The sequence below is a fragment of the Martes martes genome (genome assembly GCF_963455335.1).
Source record: "Martes martes genome assembly, chromosome: 5".
In the NCBI taxonomy this organism is placed as follows: Eukaryota; Metazoa; Chordata; class Mammalia; order Carnivora; family Mustelidae; genus Martes; species Martes martes.
This window is the reverse complement of record NC_137892.1, coordinates 17874953-17885179: the sequence shown is the minus strand read 5'-3', so window position 1 is coordinate 17885179 and position 10227 is coordinate 17874953. Positions and strand designations below refer to the sequence as shown.

At 49.2% G+C, this 10227-nt stretch overlaps 1 protein-coding gene across 1 annotated transcript; it reads left to right on the top strand.

The window, feature by feature from the left end:
• Nucleotides 1-4662: 4662 nt before the first annotated feature.
• RACK1 (receptor for activated C kinase 1) lies at nucleotides 4663-9626 on the top strand. Its single transcript, XM_080803504.1, has 8 exons — nucleotides 4663-5179; nucleotides 6198-6369; nucleotides 6893-7040; nucleotides 7274-7369; nucleotides 7969-8079; nucleotides 8499-8639; nucleotides 9036-9146; nucleotides 9507-9626. Exons 1-8 carry the CDS (start codon nucleotides 5071-5073, stop codon nucleotides 9570-9572), a joined length of 954 nt encoding a protein of 317 aa, XP_080659630.1. The 5' UTR covers nucleotides 4663-5070; the 3' UTR covers nucleotides 9573-9626.
• The last annotated feature ends 601 nt before the right edge of the window (nucleotides 9627-10227 follow it).

Sequence of the window (10227 nt, the reverse complement as noted above, 5' to 3'; positions counted from 1 at the left end):
TCAAAGTTCCATTTCGACAATTCTCCCAAACCTACTTCTTACCAAATTCTCTTCCAGGTAAAAAGCTGAAAAAAGACACCTTGGGTCACCTTCTGTTTCTCCCTACCACCTAATGGTGTTTTAAATCCTTTAACAAGCCAGAGGCTTGCCTTCTCCTAGCATGTTTATAATTCTGCCTGAACTACAGCCCAGACCTGCCTGGATCATGCCCACTTCCACAACCTCTGACTGCATATTTGCTGAAGCACCTAGGGCCTGGGGAATCCCACAGTCCCATCTCCCAGGGAAAACCCAACAGAATGCCTTAGATGCTTTCTAGGGGACTGTTAGACCTCAGATTTCTGCCTAAAGTGGACACTAAATATTTATCAAGACACATAAAGAAGTGATATGTGATTTTTTGTAACATCTGTTCCTGGCAGTGATTTACTATCACATCCCTACCTCTCACCAGGAATAATGGAATAGAACCTACAATAACAACAGAATTTCCCATGTTGCCTTCCAGCCTTTTTGAGCTTAATTCTTCAGGCCTCAATCATGAAACAGTTTCTATAATCAGAGCCCAATTCTAGATACTGGAGTGAAGAAGGTGGGATAGGGAGGAGAGAGATGGATTAGAGATGTTGACTTGATCACTCATGTGGCCAATGGAAAGTCCTCAGTGCCTCCTTTTACAGGACTCTCATGACCTTCCTACAGACCCTCCTGTCCAGCTTCTAAATTCTCGTTTCTAGTCTCTTCCAACCTACCCTCCATTCTGACAACAAATGACTGTCAGCAAAATCAAGTCTAGGCAGGAGAGGGATTAGACAATCCTAAAGAGACAATTAGAGGCTTCAGGACAAAATTCCTTTCTAGTCAACTCCTTCCTGATAGGGGCTCCCCGACCACCTTGGGTTTCACTCTCTCCTACCTTTGTATTAAACCATCTCCCAAACCTCTGCATGCAAACCACTCTAAGACCTCTTCCCCATGGTGATCCCTCTGCCTGGAACACCCTTTAACTACCTGCCCTTAACTACTTAGCCTCTGAGGCTAGTCACCAAGATTAGAATCTTCCACAACCAAACCCTCTACCAGAGGATGCAGCAGCCCAAACAGACCATCAGTCCCTGACCTCAGGGCACCGAGGAAAAGCCCTGAGGGATTCAAATAAGGGCAAACTGAGCTAAGAGCTATGAAGGCCCCAAACACCATCACTATGAGGGCAGGAAACAAGGAGCCTAACCTAGACTTGAAGGTCACAGAGGGTTTCCTTGAGCGGCAACCTGAGTTGAGACCTCAAGGAAGCTTAGATTAACAAAGAAAAGTGAGGGTGGGATATGGTGGACTTCCAGGCAGAACAATGTGTGCGTTCTGAGAGAACTGACAGATGGAGAAGCAGAGGGCCAGTGTACCCACAAAAGGAATATGGTGCATGCCAATGCCAACCACACAATCTGTGGAGGAACAGCAAAATGAAGGGAAGCCACTTGCTTTAGCTGACAGAAGCCCTCTGGTCTTGGCCACACCCCTTTCCCAAGCCCCTCGCCTATCTCCCACAATAGTCCTCACCACCTCATTGAAGAGAAGACCTGTTTCACCTCCTGAATGCTGGCAGGAGGAAACAGAGGCCTCTGTTCCTAGAAGAGAGGTCATAGGCCTCTAGCAGGGAAACCAGAGGGACTTCTTCGAGCTGTGTCCATCTTAGGGATTGCCAGCAGAAAAGGAATGGTGAGAGAGACATCCTTAGAAATTTCTCCTTTGTTTACCTTGTCTGGCGAATGAAGGTGGTGCCAATGGGGGCATGGGAGAAAACAGGCAGCCCAGGAGAGGGGACCAAAAGTGGGTGGGGAACTTACCAGAGGGGTGGCCTGAGGAGCAGAACAACTAGGCAGAGTAACTTTCCCCAATTTCTCCCAAGGTCGGGTGGGGCCCTCCAGCAGGTTTCCACCTTCGAGAGGACAGATCAAAGACACTTGGAAGGAAAAGGCCCTGAGGCCCCCACCGATGCCTACAGAGGCAGCAGACTGTTGTGGGAAGTGTGAAGCTTATTCCTAAAATGCATCCAGCAGCTGAGATTAGTCCTCCCTCTGGAAGGGGCCAGGCTTGAGGAGAGAGTAGTCCAGGTGGGCCCATATGCCTAGCAGGGAGCCAGCGGGCCAAGAGGGAAGCAGGCATGTGTGGGGCTCAACTCCAACTTGGGCTGAGAGGGGAAGGCTGCCGCTGCACCCCATCTCTACACTTAGCTACACCAAAGTGTCCTGAGAGTCAGGGCCAGGCCTCCCTCCATTCAGGAGTGCCCCTCAGTGGTTTTATGGCTTGCCGGCATCCTCTCCAAGAGAAGAGAAGCCAGGCAGTGATTGGAGGGAAACTTCGAAGTAGAAAGCCCAATCCTGTAGTCTGGTTGTTCAGGAAGTCTACTACATTCCATTTCTCCCTCTCCTCCGCTGGCATTGCCAGATCAGTGCTGGTGGGCTCCAAGGCAAAACCCGAATTCCTCCCTTGGCCCGGCAGGAGGGGGAGCTGCCAGAACAGTCTCAAAGAGTAAGGGGCCAGTGTAGGGAGGGGCTCGCGGAATTGCTGGAGGCCAAAGACAGCTACAGAAATCTTGGTCTGATATTGGTAGCCCGAGGGGAGGACTTGGGGAAGGGCCTCCCCGAACCCCCACCGCCGCAGAAGGGGCCTGGGGAGGGCAGGACTAGCCTGGGAACCAACCGGTGCCGAGAGGTGGCGTTTTAAAGCAAGCCTGAGAGACCTGGAGGCTCATGTTAAACCTGTACTCCTGCGGATGCCTGGGTGGCTCAGTCGGTTAAGCACTGGCCTTTGGCTCAGGTCATGATCCCACATGAGCTCTTTCTCAGCACAGAGCCTGCTTCTCTCTCTGCCTGCCATTCCCCCTGCTTGTACTCTCTCTGTGATAGGTTGACAGACAGACAGACAAACAAAACAAAATAAACCTGTACTCCTGACCCTACCTCAGGGATGTTGATTCCACAAGGGCTCCCTCGCAAAATTCAAGAAAACAGAGAGCCAAATAAGATTTCTCGGGGGGGGGGGTAGGAAATATGATATGACTAAGCAATGATCTCTTTAGAGTGTGGGTAAGAGATGAAGAACATGTATGTGTTCTTGAACTGAGAGCAAATCCTCTGCATATATAGGCCAACAGCCAGGGGAGTGTTTGCGCTGTGCATCTGCACTGGAAGATGCGTGAAATCTCTCACCCCTCCATTTGTCCCAACTGCCCAGAGTACTTGGCATGACCTGAGCTATGAACAGCAAGCTGGATATCAGTGTGGGTCTCCCATGACCACAGGATAAACAAATCATGGGTGTGAGTTGGGTTCCAGTTCGAGTTTAGTGTTGGAAAAGAGAAAAGGCAGCTAATTGGGGGTGTTATGGAGACAGGAAACAGGGCCCCTGAAACATAGGACTGCACCCTGAGAAGCCATGGCCCTTTGCCAAGCCTGCTGGCCCTCTGTCAACTGCTCCTCACCTCCGTCTCACTGTTTGATTTTCCGCAGCTCCAACACTCCAGCTCAGGGCTTTTGGCACTGACTACTTCTCCCCTCCCCCACCCCTGCCATATGAGTTCCCTTATGAAATCTTATCTTCCCATATATCCACAAGGCTGTCTCCTACTTCTCCTTTCTCTTGTTGCTCCAATTTCCCTCTCAGTCTCCTATCCACTCACCACAGAAAATGTACACTCCAAGAAAACCGGCTCCTCACCATCTTGATCACAGCTGTATCCCACAAGACTTAAAACAGAACCTGGTACCCAAGAGGTGCTAGGGAGTTTAAGTTTGCCTGCATTCATTCTGCCAGGCATTGTTCTGGCACTTTACCTATCTTAACTCATTTACTCTCCTCAATACCATTTTTGGTGGGTAATATTATTTCCAACCTCATTTCACAAGTGTGAAACTTAACACGTGTTACAAACAGAAAATAAATACTTACGTATAATCCCCCCTTATTTTGCATAGATGACAGCGACTGCTATCACTCTGGTCTATGCATCTTCCCCTTAAAAAATTTTTGTGACAAGGGCGCCGTCTGCCAGCATCGTCTCTTAACAGCAAGGATGTGCGGTAGTGGGAGGCACCACATATTCACGTACCATGCGGTTATATGGGAGGCCGGTAAGCAGCCTGGGAGCCATGTTCCACTGCTTCCCAGTCTGAGGGGATACGCCTGGACCCCCAGACACGCCGACCTTTCTGTGAGGTGGTGCGGCTCAAAGCCGGCTTTCCACCGGAGTCCCCAGAAGTCAGAGCCCGGAGGCCTTTCCTCTCCTTTTTGTTTCTGCGACGGCTCTCCGCACTCCTGCCCCGGCGAGAGCTGGGTGGCCGACAAGGAGCCCAAAAGCCAATTTTTCGTTCTTCCCCGGTTTTCCGCTCCGTAACCCATTCGTGCCTGAACCTCCGCCTGCACTAACTCCTTCCGGTCAGGGAGTGGCTTAGCCAATTTCCTCGGAGCAAAAACCTCCTGAGGGAGCAGCTGCCCTCTGCGATGAAAACCTGTCAGGGTTTAACAGTTCACCTGAGCAGTGCACTTTAAAAAAACCGAGCGCCACATTTTTCATATTGCTTACCCTTCTTCGCAGTTCTCACCTCGAAATGAAGGCGAGCAGCAAGCGGAAAGGGCGGTGCTCGCGCTGCGCCACGTGGGGGCAGTGAAGGCGCGGGGCGATCCTTCCGGGAACGTGCAGTGCACTTCGGCTCTTCCGCTTCTTACGCACCATACCCCAGTGGACGTTTGAGGGCCTTTTTAAACACTTGGTGGAGTTGGTTTCAGCATGTTTTTGTATAGCCCTGCCAAACTATGTTGCGTCGCAGAGGGGACCATGAAGTTTTGTCATTTCAACTCGCCCTTTACCCTACGTGGCGCCGCCATCTTAAGCAGAAGTGAACGACGGGGGCCGCCATTTTTGTTCGAACGGGCGGGTATTTCCGGTTCCGGCGGGGGCCTTTTCTCCCTTTTCTTCTGCAGGGCCGCGGCGGGAGCGGCCGGGCTGCTAGTCTCTCTGAACTATCCAGTTCCATCCTTGTCGCCTCGGCGACACCCGCACTCGCCACCAACATGACTGAGCAGATGACACTTCGTGGCACCCTCAAGGGCCACAACGGCTGGGTGACTCAGATCGCCACGACTCCCCAGTTCCCGGACATGATACTGTCCGCCTCTCGAGGTACGAACTAAGGTGCGGGGCAGAGGATTGAGGGATAGGGGGGTTGCGCGCGTCGCCTGGCGTTGTCAGTGGCGCGCGAGTTGGCTGCTTGGAAAACTCGGTCCGGGTGTGCGTTGCGGTATGCGGACCCGGCCCTAGGCCTCAGGCCGGACAAGCCCGTGAGATATCCCACTTGGCCGAGATGGAGGTCTATCAGCTCGTGGCTGGCAGGAGGATTGCAGGGTTAGGTTTTCTTTCTTGCCCACCTTCTCGCAGGTGTGGCTGAGCGTGCACAGGAGCCTACGGGGTCGGGCGGGGCGGTGATGATCCCAACATGCCATCTGAGTGCCTGTGCTGAGATCCAGAGGCTGTTTCTGAGCTTCCGCCCGGCCCTGTGCGTGGTGGGTAGTGGATGGACTCCACGGAAACGTCGTGATTCCAATCTCCTTGCTGGCCCGTGCCTTCCACCCCCGACCCCGCGCCCTCGGTTTTTTCATTTTCCGAATTTGGCAGCATTTGGAGGTTTCTCGTGTCTTTTGTTTGCCCCGCCGCCCACTATAAAAGCAGTCTGGGGCCAGGATAATGTTTGGCGCTAAATTGGAAAGCTTACTGAGCCTAACACGTTTCAGTGAAAGCAACCAGTCCCATAGCGTGTAAGGCAGCTTTCCAGCAGCAGTTGTAGGAATCCCATAGTTCGTCTTCCCATACCCAGGCGGCAGTGTTCATGGTTCAGACCTCAGAGCTGACTCAAAAGAGATGGTGAGTTGATCTGAATATTAGAAGAGGGCATCCATAGTCGGCTCAAGTTCTGCACCCCTGAGTTTAATTTTTGTGGCATTACTTAGTTCTACTTGACTCCTTTCTAAATAGCCAATCGCTTGCCGTTGACTAATAACAGCTCTCAGCCTGTGGTTCTCCTCCGCCCTTGGGTGTCTTTAATTTGTTCTCTTTTGAGTGCAGCAATGACCTTGAGGGATCCTGGATTATCAGGAAGTGTCTATGGGATTCCTCACTGGGTTTCTCTCTTAACCTTCCCTAGATAAGACCATCATCATGTGGAAGCTGACCAGGGATGAAACTAACTATGGCATCCCTCAGCGTGCTCTTCGGGGTCATTCCCACTTTGTTAGTGATGTGGTCATTTCCTCAGATGGCCAGTTTGCCCTCTCCGGCTCCTGGGATGGAACCCTTCGTCTCTGGGATCTCACAACGCAAGTAGCTGCTCATTTAACTCCGGGGCAATGGGGAAAAGCTGAGCAGAAATGAGGTAGATGCTGTTGGGAGGTGGTTTCCAAGGGACAGTGAGGTTCACTGTGGGAACTGTGAGGCAAGAGAGTACCTAGAGAAGCTGTTTGGGGTTGATAGGTTTCCATCCTTGCTACTTTTAATTAATTAGGCAGAATTGTTAGGAGTGGGCTGGTTGAGCAGTTTTGCCACACACTGTGGTTGGGAGTAGGCGAGTGTTTGAAGCTGGTTAGCTTGGGAGTTCAGTCTTTGGGTGGTCAGGCATAATGGAGGATCCCAGTGATGACAGATGACATTGTCAGCCAATCCCCACGTGGGAGTGAGGACATGTCCTGCAATTCTGAAGGGATGCTCTGGCCTGTTGTGATCAGACCCATGTCCAGGATCATGTGATTAATGGCAGCCCCAGTGAGACAGGAACAAGGCCAGGGAAACAGTGTGACGTGGATGTTTGTGGCATTTAGAGACTGACCAAGTCCTCCTCCTCAGGGGTACCACCACACGCAGATTTGTAGGACATACCAAGGATGTGCTGAGTGTGGCCTTCTCCTCCGACAACCGGCAAATTGTTTCTGGCTCCCGAGATAAAACTATCAAGCTGTGGAATACTCTGGGTGTATGCAAATATACTGTCCAGGTAACCGTGAAGGCACATGCAGAGAGCACATGTTGAAGATTCTCTCCTCTTAACCTTCGCAGTATGTGGTGATTTCAAACCTGGCCTGGACTCTTAAGGGGTTTTGTTAATATTAAGGTTTGGGTTCTGGGGGTATGAATACTTTCCATGTAAGTGAGGGAAGGGGGGGTGGTGGCGTTCTGGTTTCAGAGGGACAGGACAGTTTCTCCTGATTTCTTTTCTGTCCTTTGCAGGATGAGAGCCATTCGGAGTGGGTATCTTGTGTCCGATTCTCACCCAATAGCAGCAATCCCATTATTGTCTCCTGTGGCTGGGACAAGCTGGTCAAGGTGAGCGTGGAAACAGGGTGTAGGGCCTTTACCAGCCACAGTGTGCTCCCACTGCCTCCCAGGTGGTCATAGGCTCTAACTTTGAAAGCTTTGTCCTTCAGTTGGCTTTTCCTATTGCTGTCTTCTAAGTACAGGTCATTAGTTCTAGATACCTTGCTCTGAGGTAGCTAATTAAGCCCAGTGTCCCTCATAAAGCAACACAGAACATTTGTTAATCTTTTTTTTTTAAAGATTTTATTTATTATTTATTTGACAGAGCGAGATCACAAGTAGGCAGAGAGAGAGAGGAGAAGCAGGCTATCTGCCAAGCAGAGAGCCCGATGTGGGACTTGATCCCAGGACCCTGAGATCATGACCCGAGCCGAAGGCAGAGGCTCAACCCACTGAGCCACCCAGGCGCCCAGTCTTTTTTAATCTTAATTGTCCTTGGGTGATCCAGATTCTTTGAACCTTTTTGTTACTGATAGAATGAAAAATGGCCACCCTGTCCTTGAGCGCTTTTAAATAAGGTGCCATGCCTTTTTGTCTTGAGCTCTCCTGACCCCAGTGGATTCAGAGCCAGTGTCTTCACCTGTTAACCCCCAGTGTCCCAAACCTAGGTATGGAACTTGGCAAACTGCAAGCTGAAAACCAATCACATCGGCCACACAGGATACCTGAACACTGTAACTGTTTCTCCAGATGGATCCCTCTGCGCTTCTGGAGGGAAGGTATTCAGGAAATGGGAGTTACTACTCAGTGGGGGACAGTGTTTTAGAAAGAATACTTAGAATAATGAGATAGTAATCCATGAATAAGTATTTCTTAAGATTGCTTTCTAGAAATGACATAAATAAGGTATACTCTTTGAAACAAAAAGATTGTTTTCAGTAAAGCTGATTTCTTGAAGCTATTGATTAGGAGGTTTCAGTTTTCAGAACTAATTGTAGTGATTTACTTAGAAGTTGTCAGGATGTTGCAGGGTTGGTGAGGTTTCCTGGATTAAAGGAAAGGCACTCAAGTAAAGACTGGTTTTTGAATCATTAGCTTTGGGGACATTTGTTGGGGGGAGGGACGGAATTTTGAGACCATTGAGATTAACATCTGCAATAGGTTGCATACTGGTTTGGTCACTCCCTTCTCTTCCCAGGATGGCCAGGCCATGCTGTGGGATCTCAACGAAGGCAAGCACCTCTATACACTCGATGGTGGTGACATCATCAATGCCTTGTGCTTCAGTCCTAACCGATACTGGCTCTGTGCTGCCACGGGCCCCAGCATCAAGATCTGGGTGAGTGTGGGCTACAGTTAAGGCTGAGCACCTGGCTGTACTCTCTGAGCCCTAGCAGTGTTGTGAGTTCCTGATTTGTCACGGATGGGATTCAAGCTTCTTGAACCGTGGGGCTCTCAGTGGAGATGTGGGAAAAGCAAGTTAACAGCTTCCCGTGATTGGAATTTACAGTGGTAGCAGATACTTGCCTGCTAAAGGGGATGGCAAATTATAGCTTATTCAGTCTCAGCATAAATGACACGATGGTCTAGGTTGTTCTGGAGGGGAGGAAGAGAGGCAGTCCTCTGCATTTTTAGGCTGTTCAGCAACATCCTCAGCCTCTTCCCCCCTGCCCGGTACCCAGAGATGCCTGTAGTAGAGTCTGTTCTTATCCGGAATTTTTTTCCTCTTCCTCAGGACTTGGAAGGCAAGATCATTGTAGATGAACTAAAGCAAGAAGTTATCAGTACGAGCAGCAAGGCAGAGCCACCTCAGTGTACCTCTCTGGCCTGGTCTGCTGATGGCCAGGTAAGTAGGTCTCTCCCTAAGTGACCTGGTTTCTACCGTTTCTCTCTCCCTTTATGTCCTTGCTGTATCTTTGACATAAGGTAAAATGACGAAATTTGCCAGGGTGATTTGGGAGGACCAGATTAGCTGTGTCAGTGAAGAGTACATGTTCCCATATTAGAAGGTAAATTGATCTAGCAGTCAGTGATTACCTGCCTTCAGTTAACACCTTGGATGACTTAACCATTTTACAAAAGTATGACTCCTTACAACCTGGTGGTTAGAAGACTAGGAATCTTAAAAGAAAGGCCATCCTTATTGTTAGAAATGTAGAGTTCTGTGGCTCTGACATGACCGGTTGCTATCCTTTCTCCCTTGCAGACTTTGTTTGCTGGCTACACGGACAACCTGGTGCGTGTGTGGCAGGTGACCATCGGCACCCGTTAGAAATACGTACCGCAGAGCTTTAGGAATAAAACATGGTTTTCTGACTTTTAGAAAGTGTCTCTCTCTGATAAGCAAAAAAACTACTTTGTAATGCTACGCTGTATCACAATATCCTGTGTTTAAGGTATACATCCTCTAGGCCTCCCTTAAGTCTGGAGAAAATGTTCTTCAGGATTAGTAAAACCTCAGTTCTAGCTTCTAACACGTAAGAAATAATTGAACAAATAGGCATTTTGTCATTGCTCAAAGCAGTATGATAAAAGAAGATACTCTGAAACGCCTCAGGTTAGGATAGGCAGTCAGGTTGGGTCTTTTTGTATCCTTCATCTATGATGAAAAAGCTCTCATGAGAAGAACTGCTGCTTAACCATTTTTACTCTTTCCATTGTTGGACATTAAAAATTGTAGAGTGGTCTGCAGGTATTTGTAAATAGAGTCACAGCAGGCTTTTTTCTCAAATGGTGAAGGAGTAACATGGAACATGTTGATGTAGCCTGTACAGATTTTTCATTTCCTTTTCTATCAACTCATAATAGTAATGAGACTTCTCCGGCTTTTATGGTATTTCAACTAGATAAAATGACACAGAGATTATGAAAATGTGAAGATTCTTGGAAAAACCATAGTCTTAAAGCCTCAAAGCAGTGATCTACAT

What these genes read in the sequence shown, in the direction of transcription:
- RACK1 (XM_080803504.1), top strand. Translation starts at nt 5,071, where the DNA reads ATGACTGAGCAGATGACACTTCGTGGCACCCTCAAGGGCCACAACGGC. An exon ending in GCTGGGACAAGCTGGTCAAG is followed by an intron (nt 7,370 to 7,968) that starts GTGAGCGTGGAA and finishes TCCCAAACCTAG; the next exon opens with GTATGGAACTTGGCAAACTG. An exon ending in GCCCCAGCATCAAGATCTGG is followed by an intron (nt 8,640 to 9,035) that starts GTGAGTGTGGGC and finishes CCTCTTCCTCAG; the next exon opens with GACTTGGAAGGCAAGATCAT.